Raw genomic sequence first — 17,442 nt, 5'->3', positions numbered from 1 at the left:
GGTGTGAGGTTGAGCTCCATCACTGTCTCTCCTGCAACAGACATTATGGGGGTCATTCCGACCCTGGCAGTCATGGACCGCCAGGGCCGGGGTTGGAGGATGCACCGCCAACAGGCTGGCGGTGCATCAAGGGCAATTCTGACCGCAGCGGTAAGGCCGCGGTCAGAAAAGGGAAACCGGCGGCTTCCCGCCGATTTTCCCCTGCCCCTGTGAATCCTCCACGGCGGCGCTGCTTCCGACCCCCTTCCGGCCAGCCTGGTTCTGGCGGTTTTCACCGCCAGAACCAGGCTGGCGGGAACGGGTGTCGTGGGGCCCCTGGGGGCCCCTGCAGTGCCCATGCCAACGGCATGGGCGCTGCAGGGGCCCACTAACAGGGCCCCACATTGATTTTCAGTGTCTGCATAGCAGACACTGAAAATCGCGACGGGTGCAACTGCTCCCGTCGCACACCAGCAACTCCGCCGGCTCCATTCGGAGCCGGCTTCCTCGTTGCTGGTGCTTTCCCGCTGGGCGGGCGGCCTTTTGGCGGTCGCCCGCCAGCCCAGCGGGAAAGTCAGAATGATGGTAGGGATGAACCAGTTTTAAGTTTCTTGATTTTGCAGAGAGTCCTTAGCTCTGACATCCTAAGATGCAGGTAAGGTGTGAGGTTGAGCTCCATCACTGTCTCTCCTGCAACAGACATTATGGGGGTCATTCCGACCCTGGCAGTCATGGACCGCCAGGGCCGGGGTTGGAGGATGCACCGCCAACAGGCTGGCGGTGCATCAAGGGCAATTCTGACCGCAGCGGTAAGGCCGCGGTCAGAAAAGGGAAACCGGCGGCTTCCCGCCGATTTTCCCCTGCCCCTGTGAATCCTCCACGGCGGCGCTGCTTCCGACCCCCTTCCGGCCAGCCTGGTTCTGGCGGTTTTCACCGCCAGAACCAGGCTGGCGGGAACGGGTGTCGTGGGGCCCCTGGGGGCCCCTGCAGTGCCCATGCCAACGGCATGGGCGCTGCAGGGGCCCACTAACAGGGCCCCACATTGATTTTCAGTGTCTGCATAGCAGACACTGAAAATCGCGACGGGTGCAACTGCTCCCGTCGCACACCAGCAACTCCGCCGGCTCCATTCGGAGCCGGCTTCCTCGTTGCTGGTGCTTTCCCGCTGGGCGGGCGGCCTTTTGGCGGTCGCCCGCCAGCCCAGCGGGAAAGTCAGAATGATGGTAGGGATGAACCAGTTTTAAGTTTCTTGATTTTGCAGAGAGTCCTTAGCTCTGACATCCTAAGATGCAGGTAAGGTGTGAGGTTGAGCTCCATCACTGTCTCTCCTGCAACAGACATTATGGGGGTCATTCCGACCCTGGCAGTCATGGACCGCCAGGGCCGGGGTTGGAGGATGCACCGCCAACAGGCTGGCGGTGCATCAAGGGCAATTCTGACCGCAGCGGTAAGGCCGCGGTCAGAAAAGGGAAACCGGCGGCTTCCCGCCGATTTTCCCCTGCCCCTGTGAATCCTCCACGGCGGCGCTGCTTCCGACCCCCTTCCGGCCAGCCTGGTTCTGGCGGTTTTCACCAGGCTGGCGGGAACGGGTGTCGTGGGGCCCCTGGGGGCCCCTGCAGTGCCCATGCCAACGGCATGGGCGCTGCAGGGGCCCCCTAACAGGGCCCCACATTGATTTTTAGTGTCTGCATAGCAGACACTGAAAATCGCGACGGGTGCAACTGCTCCCGTCGCACACCAGCAACTCCGCCAGCTCCATTCGGAGCCGGCTTCCTCGTTGCTGGTGCTTTCCCGCTGGGCGGGCGGCCTTTTGGCGGTCGCCCGCCAGCCCAGCGGGAAAGTCAGAATGACCGCCAAAAGACCGCGGTACGCTCTTCTGGCGGTTCCCGCCAGGCGGGCGGCTTCCGCCGCCGGCGGGGGTCAGAATGACCCCCTATGTTTCTAAAAGTTGGGGTACTTTTTAAGAATCTAAACTATTTCTAGAACTTAATCCAAACTTTTGCAAAACTTTTAAACTCTAAACGAAATGCTAACAGGGACTAACACAAAGCCCTAGCAGGAATTTTAATTTTTTTTTAAAATAGCTAAAATTTCAAAAATCAGTTTCTAATGACAATTTGTGGAATTTAGTCGTGTGATCAGGTATTGGCTGAGTAGTCCAGCAAATGCAAAGTCTTCTACCCCACCGCTGATCCACCAGTGTAGGAAGTTGGCTCTGTATATACTATTTCAAAGTAAGAAATAGTGTGCACAGAGTCCAAGGGTTCCCCTTAGAGGTAAGATAGTGGCAAAAAGAGATAATTCTAATGCTCTATTTTGTGGTAGTGTGGTCGAGCAGTAGGCTTATCAGAGGGTAGTGTTAAGCATTTGTTGTACACACACAGGCAATAAATGGGGAACACACACTCAAAGACAAATTCCAGGCCAATAGGTTTTTATTTAAAAAAATATATTTTCTTAGTTTATTTTAAGAACCACAGGTTCAAGATTTACAAACAATACTTTAAATGAAAGGTATTGCACTCAGGTATCTTAGGAACTTTGAATTATCACAATAGCATGAATAGTTTTGGCAAAAATGGCAATAATCTATTTTAAAAGTGGACACAGTGCAAAAATCAACAGTTCCTGAGGGAGGTAACTAAATGTTAAGTTCACAGGTAAGTAAAACACTTACAGGGTTCAAAGTTGGGTCCAAGGTAGCCCACCGTTGGGGGTTCAAGGCAACCCCAAAGTTACCACACCAGCAGCTCAGGGCCGGTCAGGTGCAGGGATCAAAGTGGTGCCCAAAACACATAGGCTTCAATGGAAATAGGGGTGCCCCGGTTCCAGTCTGCCAGAAGGTAAGTACCTGCGACTTCGGAGGGCAGACCAGGGGGGTTTTGTAGGGCAACGGGGGTGACACAAGCAGGCACAGAAAGTACACCCTCTGCGGCACAGGGGCGGCTGTGTGCAGAGTGCAAACAGGCGTCGGGTTTTCAATAGGAATCAATGGGGAGACCCGGGGGTCTCTTCAACGATGCAGGCAGGCAAAGGGGGAGCTCCTCGGGGTAGCCACCACCTGGGCTAGGAAGAGGGTCGCCTGGGGGTCGCTCCTGCACTGAAGTTCGGTTCCTTCAGGACCTGGGGGCTGCGGGTGCAGTGTGTTTTCCAGGCGTCGGGTTCCTTGAAGCAGGCAGTCGCGGTCAGGGGGAGCCTCTGGATTTCCTCTGCGCGCTTCGCTGTGGGAGCTCAGGGGGGTCAACTCTGGCTACTCACGGGCTCGCAGTTCCCTGGGAGTCCTCCGTGTAGAGTCAGTTTTCCGCAGGTCGAGCCGGGGGCGTCGGGTGGAAAGTCTCACGCTTCCGGCGGGAAACGTGTGGTCTTTAAAAGTTGCTTCTTTGTTGCAAAGTTGCAGGTTTGTTGAACAGGGCTGCTGTTCTCGGGAGCTTCTTGGTCCTTTTAGATGCAGGGTAGTCCTCTGAGGCTTCAGAGGTCGCTGGACCCTGGGGGATGCGTCGATGTTGCAGTTTTTCTTGAAGTGGGGAGACAGGCCAGCAGGGCTGGGGCCAAAGCAGTTGTTGTCTCAGTCTTCTCTGCAGGACTTCAGGTCAGCAGTCCTTCTTCGTCTTCAGGTTGCAGGAATCTATCTTCCGGGGTTCTGGGGACCCCTAAATACTTGATTTAGGGGTGTGTTTAGGTCTGGGAGGATAGTAGCCAATGGCTACTAGCCCTGAGGGTGGCTACACCCTCTTTGTGCCTCCTCCCGGTGGGGAGGGGGTCACATCCCTAATCCTATTGGGGGAATCCTCCATCTGAAAGATGGAGGATTTCTAAAAGTCAGAGTCACCTCAGCTCAGGACACCTTAGGGGTTGTCCTGACTGACCAGTGACTCCTCCTTGTTTTTCTCATTATCTCCTCCGGCCTTGCAGCCAAAAGTGGGGCCGTGGCCGGAGGGGGTGGGCATCTCCATGTGTTACAGTTCCTGCAGGGGGAGGTGAGAAGCACCTCCACCCAGTACAGGCTTTGTTCCTGGCCACAGAGTGACAAAGGCACTCTCCCCATGTGGCCAGCAACATGCCTGGTGTGTGGCAGGCTGGCAGAAATTAGTCAGCCCACACTGGTAGTCGGGTATGTTTTCAGGGGGCATCTCTAAGATGCCCTCTGGGTGTATTTCACAATAAAATGTACACTGGTATCTGTGCATTTGTTGTACTGAGAAGTTTGATACCAAGCTTCCCAGTTTTCAGTGTAGCTATTATGGTGCTGTGGAGTTCGTATATGACAGACTCCCAGACCATATACTCTTATGGCTACCCTGCACTTACAATGTCTAAGGTTTTGCTTAGGCACTGTAGGGGCATAGTGCTCATGCACCTATGCCCTCACCTGTGGTATAGTGCACCCTGCCTTAGGGCTGTGAAGTCTGCTAGAGGGTGACTTATCTATGCCATAGGCAGTGTGAGGTTGGCATGGCACTCTGAGGGGAGTGCCATGTCGACTTAGTCATTTTCTCCCCACCAGCACACACAAGCTGGCAAGCAGTGTGCATGTGCTGAGTGAGGGGTCCCCATGGTGGCATAAGACATGCTGCAGCCCTTAAAGACCTACTCTGGCATCAGGGCCCTAGGTACCGGGGGTTCCAGTTACAAGGGACTTACCTGGATCTCAGGGTTGTGCCAATTGTGGAGACAAAGGTACAGTTTAGGGAAAGAACACTGGTGCTGGGGCCTGGTTAGTAGGCCTCAGCACACTTTCAAATCATAACTTGGCATCAGCAAAGGCAAAAAGTCAGGGGGTAACCATGCCAAGGAGGCATTTCCTTACATGTACATAATTCATTTTTGCAGGATTTCAACTTTTACACACATGCATAAAAGGGCCAACTTTTTTGCACCTATTGAATTTCTTACCTTTTGCAAGTCAATTCACATTGCTCCCTATATGTATATTTGACCAACAACTAACATAAATCTTAGTGGATGTTTTGCTGGGTTTACTTCTATTGTCCTGCTCATTCGGTTTATGCACAACACTCACACCCATGCAGTCATTGTTTTCACCAGCAACCAACTTTACAGATTCGACAGATGTTTCAATCCCTTTAGCTACCTTAATCATTTCTTCTAAATTGGGACTGGTACAACAAAGCAGATGTTCATGCACTTACTTCGAAACACAATGCACAACAGTTTTATGTTTTATGTACTGCTCTACAGCATGTTCTCGCTAGAATCCTTGGTGCTGCTACATACTGATCAACACTTTCCTCTGCATTCTGTTTCCTAGAATTAAAATGTAATAGTTCTAGAGCAATCCTGGGTTTATTTGCAAAATGCAATACAAGAGGTTTGGCAGCTTCAATGTAGACATTCCAGTATCTCCCAATTCTGTTTCTGTGGGTCTCAGTTCTGGCAAGTTGTCAAAATTCTTATGTGCCTCTGATCCCAAACAGATAAATGATAGTGCCAGTTTCCTGGCTGTTGTAATTTGTTTTCCATCAGTAGCCACTATATACATTTGAAAAACTCTGTACCAATGTTTAAATTTTTGAGATGGTTTTCCTGGATTTTGCAGACAGTATACTGTTTGTGGAAGTTTACCTCTAATAGCCATGTTGATCAATGTAGCCAATAAGTACTATTTCCCTGTTTTGCTGGCCGAGCTCAAAAAGTTACACAAACCGTATCAGAAAAACAAGTGCCCTTTATGAAATTTTAATTTTGCTAGGTTGGAGTTAATAATGTGCACAAAACAAGCTTACAGCTCAATAGTTTTAGCTTCAACACAATAATTTGTCCACACACATTGATTTTTGAGGTGTCGGATGGCTGAAAAGTTATGCACTGCTGTGGTTAATGCAAATTAAAAATGGCTGCCATCATGCTGTTTCACGTTGGACACTTTGAGTGCATAACATGTTGTCATCAACACAACATAGATCCTGCTCGGTGTCCGTCTGACTTACGCATCAGTGAGCTTCGTCGACTGTTTAATCAGCACCTCCTTCAATGTGCCACATTCAACATGCGTCACGGACAAGCCCTCAATCGTACCTGCTGCATCCAGCCTTCAGCTCTCTGGGATAAATCAATTAAGCCGCCCGTACCTGGCAATATTTCACTAAATGATCTTCTGTTCCTGCTCACTGTCATATGTTATAAGTACTTTGATCACACATTTCTAGTTTCAATTACTGTATTTATTGTGGATATCTGGTACAAATGTAGCAGAGCCCATCTTGATTCATCCAACACCTTTCAAGTCCATCGTACAGTTCCTAACCTAAAAGCTCAAACTGGAACTAACATTCCAGTATAACAAAGCTCACTCACTCAGCTTGTGCCCCTATGGCGTCCCATACACTATAGAAACATAACATACAGTAATTATATACATTACAAATATAATTGATTAGTAAACTATAACACACATAATAAGGGCCTTAGACATTAGGAATGACTATAAAGAAAACTTAAACAGTCTCGGCAGTGTTAGCCTACTTGGCAATTATAGTTGAACTTTAATTGAAACATGTTAATATTAGAATACAATGTAATTTTTCAGCCGAGACTCCAAAGCTCTGAAAACAACAAATGAGAACAAAGATAGAAACATTTATTGTTAAAAGAACATGATTTAACACAATCATGCTAAAGTTTGTACAGATGTAAACAAATCTCTAGACACAAGAGGAACAAAGATTATAAGGCATGATGCACAATTCTTCTGGAATACTGACTCAATGCTGGAGCTATTTATTCCCTCAAGCATCTGCTCTTCTGCAAATTTCTTCCTTATTTTTTAATGCAGAAGGCTCCACGTTGAGGACACACATGCACACAGAAGTAGCTAAAAGGAATTTACTGTATAATATTTCACAGTGAGCCATGTTATGTATCCCATGGCATCACCAGTCTGTTGTTCCTTGATTGACTCTAATGCTACAGCGATCAAGTATCACTCCATTGGACCCCTTGCATTCACCATACTCACAGGCATATTTTTGAGCCCCTTGCGCTGCCGTTGCCGCACTGTTTGTGATGCAACGGTGGCACAAACCTTGAACTCATATCTATGAGGCCACGCAAAGCCAATTGGCATGGCTTTGAATGGCCTCATAGATATGGTGTAAGGCATGGCAGCACAAATAGCTGCGTTGCCTTGCTCAGCGCAAGGGAGGCGTTCCATGGGCACTGCAGTGAGTGTTTCCACACAACACAAGAGCCTCTCCAGGGGAGGTACAATGTTAAAAAATATTTTTATTTTATTTCTCCTCGTTTTCTCCTCTTTCTATGTGTGCTGCATTCTGCAGAAAGAGGAAAAAGCCTCCTGAGATAGTTTTTGAGCAAAAAGGTGTCCCTTCCTACAAAAAACAATACTGCCTACAATGCAGACACCTTGCACCATGGTGCAAGAGTACCTGAGTTAGCACAAGGCATCCTATTTTGCACCAGCGCAGGGGGAAAGCACAGGAATGAACCATATGCTACACATTCCTGCCCTTTCACTTTGACGCAGGGCAGCGCAGCAAGGTGACTTGCTGAACTACCCTGCGCCAAATCCACATAAATATGCCCCTCAGTGTTATTGTACAAACTACAATGGTATTTCCTTTCACAGACTAAGTACAGATGGGGCCGAGCTAATAGAATCATACTGATAACAGATGTGAGAAAGAAGAACGGCTGAGAAGGGTATCGGGTGATAACAGGTGTGAGATCAGAGGAAGAAAAACAGACTCAAGGTAAGGGTGCAGTGAGGTTCTGAGTGCTAATATATGTCACAAATAAAGAGACCTGAGAGAACCAACAAAAAGCAAAGAGGATGGATGACAGTAATAATGGAAGGGACAGAACAGGAAAGCACTGACACAGACAGTGGCCTCAGAGGACTATATAGAGTACAGAGGGTATCAGAGTGTAATTCCAGATGGGAAAGAGGAGTTGCGTCTGCAGTGATAGCAAATCTAAAAGAAAAAGTGGCTTTAATGTAATTGAACTGGAAAGAAGGGCTTAAAGGGGACAATGCATGGAATAATGGAGCCAGCCTCAGCACAAAACAAATGACACAAGATGGGCTTAGCAAAAACATAGAGGGGAAAGAAGCGCTGGGAGTGATTACTGATGTGACAGAGGAGATGGAATTAGAGTCAAAACTGATTTGCAAGAGGACTGACAGAGTTAACACCATGGAAAGTAAAACGATAAGCGTGATGGGCAAAGAATGATGACACAGGAAAGATCAAGAGTGCTCAGACTAGGGGGCACAGCCTGACAGGCAAAGATGGCAGCCACAAGCAGGGTCAGCTCCGCACTATTCACCTTAAATCCTGAAATATACTTCTTTTACTCGGCCTGCTTGGTTGACCCTCTGCTCAGGACCGGTGATGGATACCGACGACAAACGACCAGAGACCAGGGCTGGCCCCATAGCGCCGTGCGGACTCCTCAGGGGCTCCGCGTGGCATCTGCTGGCTGTGAGATCTGTCAAGGGAGCCTGTGGGCAGTGGCAGAGAGCATAGGTGATAGCAGTGGAGACAAAAGAGGGCACAAAACCTGTGGGATTGGGACTTCAGGAGCCTGGGCCAGCGCAACACTGCAAGCTTGCTGGGGCTCACTGGAGAGACTCGGTGCAGCCAGGCCTACATCCTGCTGGGAGGGACCTTGCGTCCTGGTGCAGCTGCTCCAGAAGGGCTTTGCAGAAAGACCCTGCTGGTAAGGTGGAGGTGGTGGAGGGTGGGTCGACTGTGGGGCTGGAGCTGGTGCTGCGGTGATGTGGGGGGCCAAGGTCAGGGATTGGCCAGCTGATCTCAGGGCCCAGGAACAATTCACCAATTTGGGGGCCTGGGGAGCACTGTGAGGTAACATGAACAGTTGCAGCACTCCTGTCACTCTTGGGGGCCCCACTGAGCCTACTCACTAAACTTCACCTGTTGAGAGGAGGTGGGTCGGCCTGGACCGTGGCACCTGAGTAGAGAATCAGGCAGACGTTCAACCCAATCCAGACACAGGGAGCCCGCTGGCTGCACATGCCTGCCCTTCTGCCCCCTTAGAACGCTAATGACTGAACCCACTGGATCCTGCTTGAGACCCACTGGGGAGTCTCTGGCTGCTTGTGCTGCCTCACAGGCCCTGTGACCGGCAGGTTCAAGGTGGTGGACGTGAGATGGACTAGAACACGTCATGTAAGAAGCCGTATTGGCCAAGGACCAACACCACTCAACAAATTTGCCCAGCCCGGTTGTACACCACTGCTACTTTCCAAGCTGGGATATCCCTTGAGGTGGGTCCAATAAGAGAGTGCTGGTGGTGCGGCAACTGACATCTCCAGGTCTTTGGCAGCCTTCGATAACTCCTGAGACGCACTGGTGGACAAGATTGGCACGGTGGGGGCGGATGTGAGGTTGCTGCATGCGGACCTCCACCAGGCTGTTGACAGGATATCGGAGGTTCAATTTTCTGGAGTAGAGGACACAATGACAGATATGAAAAAGACCATATAGCGACTAAAGACGGTGTCTAGGGAACTTGCAACAAGGGTAGAAGACACAGCAGGAAGGGCACATCAAAACAGTCTCTGAATTGTGGGCTTCCTGGAGGGATGTGAGTGCACGTGCCCAGAGAAAGGTCTGGATCAATGGATATGATCCATCAAACCTGTGGGCAGAGGTTGCCACCGGGGGCCCCTTCCAGATATGTATTTGCCTGCTTTCTGAGTTACTTTAACAGAGGCCATCCTGTGTTACGCCTGCTCACAAGATGCTCTACTACACAAGTCACATAAAATCATGATATTCCCAGACTGCACCAGCAATGGTGCTGAGGCAGCAGAAATCCTTTGTGGAGGCAAAAAGAAAGCTACAGGAATTCATCATCCATTACATGCTTCTATACTCAGCCAACTTAAGGTGATCTACAAAGAACGAACAATATTCTTCGAGTCCCTGGAAGAGGTGTTTTGCTGGGCAGTAAAAAGAGTTAGCATTCGCCCTTACACCCTCCCGTCATTTGAGACATTGGATTCTGCTGGGGGTAGGCCCCCGCACTCTCCAAGCAGGTCTCGCAATCAACGATGTAGCATAAATTGCTCACAATCCTCATGGCACAAAAAAAGGCCTGCAACAGATCCGGGGCAAGGTCAAGCACCTTAGGTCAGGGTCTCCATGCTGAAGGGACCGACAGGGGATGCGCTTCCCCGGAGGCACAGGAGAGCTAATGTATCTGACCAGCTGTAGGTGACATGGGTTGTCCCCGATGGCTCGAACTCTCCCCCACCCGACCAACGCATGGAGTGGTGGCCTATCATGGGCTGAAAATGTACCTGTCATAGAGGGAATCCACAATGACCAGTCCAAAGCGAACCACCAGTGGAGGTCGTGACCATTGATCCGAGACAGGGGACAACCCACCACGTTATGGTTTCTTCCCTCCCCCTTCTTCTTCTTCTTCTTTGCGGTGTGCGATAGCTGTCCCTCTATAGACAGTTTGGGGCATGATCTCCACACGGCATTGCACGCTGATACTACAGTTTTGGTAAGCAATACAATTGGGATATGCCCAGTCCAATGACCCGTTGGTGACACAAGGGGTCTATTCCCATGACAGATACTTCAGGTTATCGAAGAATTGGTGGGTGGATTTGGGATGTCCTTGTTACATATGTTTACGGTTGACACAGACAGAGACCCTTGCAGTTGCATCCCTCCAGAGTACTGGTGAACTGCGAATCCCATGCAGATGGGCAATAAATAGTGCTGTCTCCCAGGAAGATCTGATCAGCTTAGTCTCCTGAAATGTGAACGGCCTAGTAGACAAAATAAAGAGAGTGGCAGTGCTGTGCCATGCCAAAAGACTGCAGTCAGACATTTTATTTCTCTAAGAGAAACATCTAATGTTTAATATGGTCCCCTTTCTGACCAGATATAGTTCTCTTAGGTATTCCACTCAGGGTTTACCAGGAGGTCTAGGGAAACAGCTATCCTGGCCAAAGGCCATTTGTCTTTTGTATCCCAAAGAGAACGGACAGACTGGACAGATACGTGGCAGTGACTGGGAGTGCATATGGGTCGTACTGACCTTGTTCAGCATTTACGCCCCACCACCATTCTTGGAAGTGCTGATGACACTACTGGGCAAGCTACCAGAGGGGCTTCTGGTGGCTGTGGGGGGACTAGAATGGGGTGGTGGACGAGGTTTGGGATAAGTGCAGAGGGGGGAGGGCGTGCCGAGGCCGAGCCTTGTTGGGACCCTTCATGGTGGAAATGGGTTTCTTCAATGCTTTCCAACTTAGCCACCCAAGGGATGAATGCTATACTTATCATCCAGAGGCACACAGCATGCTCTCACTGCACGACTACTTCCTTATACCCAAGATGGAAGCACAGTGAGTTATGCTGGCCCACATTCATGCCAGAGGGTTGTTGGAACATTCCCTGGTGGAAATCGGATTTAACTTCGGCCCGTGCATAATAAGTAACAATTATAATAAAACAGATGTCATTGAAGTGTTCAGAATGATGATAAACATGGCAGAAAAGGAGGAAAACAAGTGACATGAATTCAACTGTTTTCTGTGTAAGAAGCACCAGTACAGGTGTATGGTGCAACCAAGCTGGGAACCATCTTAGTGATGAATATGGGCAAAGCACAGGCAAGATCCATCCAGAAAAACTGAAAGCATATAGGAGCTCACAGACAGAGCAGCATCACTGACCTCACCATATTAATGTTCACTGCTCAGGGGAGAGGCTTGCTAATTGACAGCACCTACAATGGACATCTATTCATATTCTATTAGGTGATCTGTACCAGAGACATGAACAATACGTTCAAGCCAGGGGTGCAGTGTGTTGTTGATGCTTTGTGTAGTCACCTGGCAAGAATGTGGCAGCAGTCCCTTAGCTCTCCACATGGGCCGCCAAGCAGATTAGATCGCACATCATCCCTAATGGGCCACCACAAACCTGAGTAAGTGGACAAATGAGACTAGTGCATTGCATGCAATCTTCATTACACCTGGGGCAGACAGTCCTTCCTGGTATAATGAGAGAGTTACATCTTGGGGAGGTGAAGGAAGGCATGATGAGGGGTTACATACACCTCCTTTCTCAGCCCCACTACTAGAATGTTTTCTGCTGATGTCCCAGCTCAGAGAGCTCTCCTCCCAGGCCTCATCTAAGAAATCGTAACATTCATGGATCTCTCTTCAAACGTCTTCCACCCAAGACCCCAAGGTGGATTCCAGAAGAATCTCTCCCCACAGCCAAACCTCTCAAATGAAAGACAGAGCTGTTCAGTTTATTTGGATTTGAAAACTGGGTCAAATTGATGTTACTAGATTAAAGTACTAACAGAAGTATGGACTAAATGTTTTTACAGTCTCAAACAATCTGAATTGCTGTTTGTGCCTGCAAAAGCTTTTTTCTCACTGTAATAAAGGCAATCTAGGAGCTGGTACATTTTTACTGCCTCCACCGACCCCATAATGAATTGCTATTTGGAAGGGGCTTGCTTTGGGTATCCTTTCCAAATAGCGATTTGCTTTGAGATATATCAATGACTTGCAATCCTAATTGTGGTCTCAAACCACTGAAAAGTTAACCACCGCCCAGGTTGGGGTGGTATCACATTCGCAAAAGAGAATGTTTATCTTTGGACCGCTTCTACCTTGTGAATGGTGAAAAAAGCACCAGGAAGACTAGGCAACGGTCCACCAGACCACTGACAATTGTCAGTGAAAGTTTTGGGAATTTTTTTTTATTTGTTTTCTTGTTTTATTTCAATACAGCCCCATTTCCTATAAGGATAATGGGTTTATTTAAAAAAAAAAAAGAATTTATTTAAACAGAATCACAGAAATGGTGGTCTGCTTTTGGTGGCAGGCCACTACCCTTGTTACTATGGTCAATCGGAGTGAGTCACAATTTGTGACATACCTCATGAATATTACTGAGGTATGTTAGGATTGCAACCCACTACAATTTGGAATTTTAGGAACAGACCTTGTGGTACATTGGTCGGTTCACAAAACTGAATAATGGGTGCATAAATAAAGTTGCAAGGTGTGACGTTTTTGCAACCAGTTTTACAGTTCATCTGGCCTAAATTACTATTTCTAGGACTCCACTACAACTTGATTTGAGCCCTACCTCATTATGACCAACTACTTACGCATATAATGTACTTTTCCCGCTGGAATCACTCACTGACCTGTAGGATCATGGTGTAGCCCGCAGCTTTTGTGCAGGACCTACACTGCAGCCAGATTTCCCAGTGCAAGTGAGCACGGTGTCCAGGCATCTCTTTATAGTAAGCAAAGTGGCAATTTTTCCCTGAATAGATAAGAAGTGTACCTAACTTTTCATGTGCTGTACTGGCAATGTTGCCTGGCTTATCGCTATAGATCTCTGTGCCTGATGTTCTTTGTACCCTATCAAAAGCATTCAGCATTCCAAGTACTAGAGCTTTCAGCAAAATGACTACTCTTACCTATACAGAATCTAGTTGTGGCTATCCATTAATGTAAATAGTTAGCAGTGGGCCAATCCTCATCTTAAAGCATTAACAAGGTAAATCTTCTCTGAACAGGACAATCGGTGTAACCAGCTTTTCTCTACTGACCAGCAGTTGGAACAAGTCTTCCCTGCACATGGTGCCAGTCCTGCACTTAAAGAGTCAACTGCACAGCCCGCCAGAGGATGCATGTACAGGATCAGCAAGCAGTGTGGCACTTTTTCATCATACATGGACCGCTAAACTGTGTCAGTATTTCCAGTAATCAGCAATGGGTCATCTTCTCGATACATGATCAGCAACATGGTTTGTGTTAATGTACAGGGTCAGGAGCATGGCCAGTCTTTCCCTTATGGATTATCAGTTCAGTTAGCCTTTGCTGTAAAGGTTCAGCTTTGTCCTCATTAAAAGGAGGGGGAGCTCTGTGGTCATTCTTCCATATAAGGTGTCAGAAGAATGTCTGTCCTCCTTTACAAGATCAAAGATCCATTTTAACTATTCCTTGTGAATAGTCGGTCCCTTTTCTAGACTTCAATTGGTTTAACATGTTACAAAATGGGCATGCTTTAGATATTCGTCAATTTTAAATGAGTGAGGGAGCTTAGGGTTCTTGTTCTACATTGGAAATCTTCCATTTGTCTAACATGCTCTTGGGCTGCATGTCTAGGATAGCGTATAAAGTGCAGGTTAGCAGCACTTCCTGTATTTCTGTACAATGTCCTACATGCAGTTGGAGATCAGTTAAAATCGGTGCTGGAAGCTCAAAAGTATCTATAAATCAACTTACCAGAGTAATCTAGCACACCGGGTCAAGGGTGTCTAGGCTAAAGAGGTTCTTGTGATAGGGTGATGTGATTTCATAATGCCGGCAGCTTGGTGTTCCACTGGCTTCTGCAGATAGGTGTATCTCTGATGTCTTCAAGGAGATATATGTCCAAATGTGTATGTTGCCTGTGCAGAAACATTGCTATCTATACACATATATGTATTTTTTACAGATAGATGTGTCTGGCCAAAGTAGGGACCTGTGTGTCATATCTTGGTATGGATCTGTCTAAGATCTCCAAAGAAACCTCATGATCCAAACTTCACAAACGTGTGCTTGACCACAGAAACAAGTATGAGGCTCATTTTCATAGGGCTTTGTATGTCTGGCTTCCATAGCGAGAGGTACACCTCCATAGAAAGGTGTTGCATGAACTACACAAAGTAGTTAGGGGCAGATTTACTTACATTTTATTCAACACAGCAAGGCAATTTGTGGTGATTCACTGCATGAAAGGGAGACAGCAGAAATGTGCAAAATTTACAAAGATATGGCACATTCTTGCTGTCTACTAGTGCTAGCATGCTGTGTGCTGGCGAGTGCCAAGGCAGGCACCCTTGCACCATGGTGCAAGGGTGCCTGCGTTAAGTGCAGGATTGATTTTGTACAGGGATGGACACCTTGCAGAAGAAGGTGTAGCCTTTTGACAGATTCCCAGAGTTACTAGTTTTAGTAAATCTGGAAATGGGTCAAAATCCATGGGTGAATGGTTGAGCACATCCAAGCTTCACCCATGGAACCCCTTCCCAACGCAAGGTAATGCAAGTCAGCACTATGTGTTTAAATTTACTAAGCTGCACCAAGAATGATTTTGCAGCAGGGCTGGGACACAAAAGTGACACAACACCACACAAAATCTTAGTAAATCGTCCTCTGGGTGCCTAGACCGACTACCATGTTGAGATGTCTGAAATCTACAGAGGGGAGCAATTCCACAGGTAGCTGTGCGCCTAACCCCCCATTGTGATGCAAGTCTGACTTTCTGAAGGTGTTGTGTGTCTTATCTCCAGAAGGAGGCGTTACACAATAAGATATGTCCTGTTACAAGATGTGCCTAAATTTGCAGGAAGGGGTGTCTCTGCAGGAATGAGTTTTTCTTCTCTCTGCCAAGGGGCTTTTTCTATGGCAGTGCTTATTTCTGGTCTCTTGTGGGAGGTACTCGCCTGATTATTTTTTAAAAGGGCTATTTGATCTCTGCAGGTGCACAGCTTCTAAAATGTGTAGGGTGACATCTTCCGTTCTAGGAGCTACGCACGAAGAAATGCTTAGGATATATTTACATAGAAAGGCTGGGTTTGTTGTTGACCAGTAAAAAGAAAATGGTCAATTAAAGAACGAGTGCGCCCTGCTCCTTGGGGTTGATTGGTCCTTCCAGTTGCTGCCATCCACTTTCATCTTCTAAGTGTTCCGTACACCGAGCGACTGTTCAAGCTCTTGTCTACGCTGCTGAATCTGAAAGAAAAGAGAGTGTAAACGTTCCATAAAGAAAGGTTATGTGCAAGGACAAACATTAATCAATAGGAGGGGCCCACCTCTCTTTCTATTTGAAGGGTAATGACAAGGAGTGGACAAACCGCTATACGAGTTGTTCTTCGGAGTTTCTGGAACTTACTGTATGCCTATCAATTAGGTTCCTGCTATTTATAATCTGCTGAAAGATAACAAGCACTGGCAATGCCCATAGGTGTGGTGTTGACTGCTGACCTTTTGGTTTAGGCAATGCCTTTTTTGTTTGTGATTTTTTTAAATGAAATTCCACAAGCTCTATGAAACAAGCATTGGCTAAAAGCTAAAATATACATTTTGTATGTAAAAGTTCACATTACATTGATAGTCCCTGGCACTAAAAGCTACTTCTTATTTAATGGCTGTCCCTATTGTTCAAGAACAGAATGTAGTCAATAACAGTCGGGTATTCCAACGGCCGAAGTAGCCTGACTCTGTACTCCAGGCTGTAGGCTTTGGTCGTTGAAAGCAAAACTTGAATGACACTACAGCAGACTAAATGGATAAAGAAGGCTGGCTGGAAACCCTGCAAGTAAGTATATATATTTTTTTAATTAAAAAACGGTGATGGATAACAACAGACTTAAAAAGGCAGTACTTGCCAGAGTTTAGACTTATCCAGTTTGTGTCGGATATTACATAATCCATAACACATGTTATATGTGCAACAATATAATAAATACGGGCAACAACATAAGACTGCAACATATGTTTAATAGTCACATATGAAACAATGAAAATCTAAAGTATACAAACAATATTAAATTATTAAAACCTTACAGAACCCAAGATGCAGAATTATCTTTGCCCAGGTTCGAACTTTTGTTTGTTTCAGATCAGCCAAGGCCAGTGTCCTAATCGAAATTGCAGCATTAGTTTCTTGGCTTGTTTCAACATTGGCTAAAAGCTCACACAAGACGTCACACAACGCAGTGCAGCAACCTAAGTTGCTGTGCTGTGAGAAAAGGAAAGAGCAGGACAGCGTTATATATACTAAGATACGGTGTTGTCGCTTTCTTCCCTAGCTGTGACCCATTTTGGGCTGTTGTGCGCCACGCACACGATGCTGCACCATTGTGCAAGGGTGTCAGCATTATAGCTACTAAAGGTTTTATAGCGAAAGGGTACCTTTCCACTACAGAATACTATGGGCCAGATTTACAAGGACAAAGCTCTTCCTTCTGCCTCACTAGCGTCATTTGTTTTTATGCTAATGTGGCCCAAGGAGGCATTTTTTGCCACGTCATATTTACAAAGTGGCACAAAGCATGCATTGTGCCACTTTGCGACCCCTTGCGCCACATTATGCCCTGCGTGAGGCATAACGTATGCAAGGGGGACATTCAGGCATTAGAAGGCCTGCAAAAATGGCACAGGGAAATCTACAAGATTTCACTGCGACACTTTTGGCGTCATTTTTAATGTCTGCTCAAAGCAGGCGTTAAAGTGACACACCCATTTTAATCAATGGGCCTTCCTGAACTTTGCTGCAGTAGTGTAATAACTTTTTACGCTAGTACAGCAAAGTGCCACAATAGCGCCAACATTTTTTGACGCTATTTGCCTAACATGTGCCATGGTGCGCCGTATTGTAAATACGGAACACCCATGGTGGCGTTAGATGTGGCAGTTTTGAT

At 47.3% G+C, this 17,442-nt stretch overlaps 1 protein-coding gene across 4 annotated transcripts in view; it reads right to left on the bottom strand.

Moving 5' to 3' along the window:
• Positions 1-6,451: 6,451 nt before the first annotated feature.
• SMARCD3 (SWI/SNF related BAF chromatin remodeling complex subunit D3) overlaps positions 6,452-17,442 on the bottom strand; it is a 2,604,506-nt gene continuing 2,593,515 nt past the window's right edge. For all 4 annotated transcript variants that reach the window (XM_069210707.1, XM_069210708.1, XM_069210706.1 and 1 more), the window contains one exon: positions 6,452-15,751. In XM_069210707.1, the coding sequence (XP_069066808.1) occupies positions 15,698-15,751 (54 nt within the window). In that variant the 3' untranslated portion in view covers positions 6,452-15,697. The remainder of the gene's footprint in view (positions 15,752-17,442) is intronic.

This window comes from Pleurodeles waltl, chromosome 10 (assembly GCF_031143425.1).
Source record: "Pleurodeles waltl isolate 20211129_DDA chromosome 10, aPleWal1.hap1.20221129, whole genome shotgun sequence".
Classification (NCBI taxonomy): domain Eukaryota; kingdom Metazoa; phylum Chordata; class Amphibia; order Caudata; family Salamandridae; genus Pleurodeles; species Pleurodeles waltl.
The sequence above is the reverse complement of the archived record's forward strand: the minus strand, read 5'-3'. Positions and strand labels throughout refer to the sequence as shown.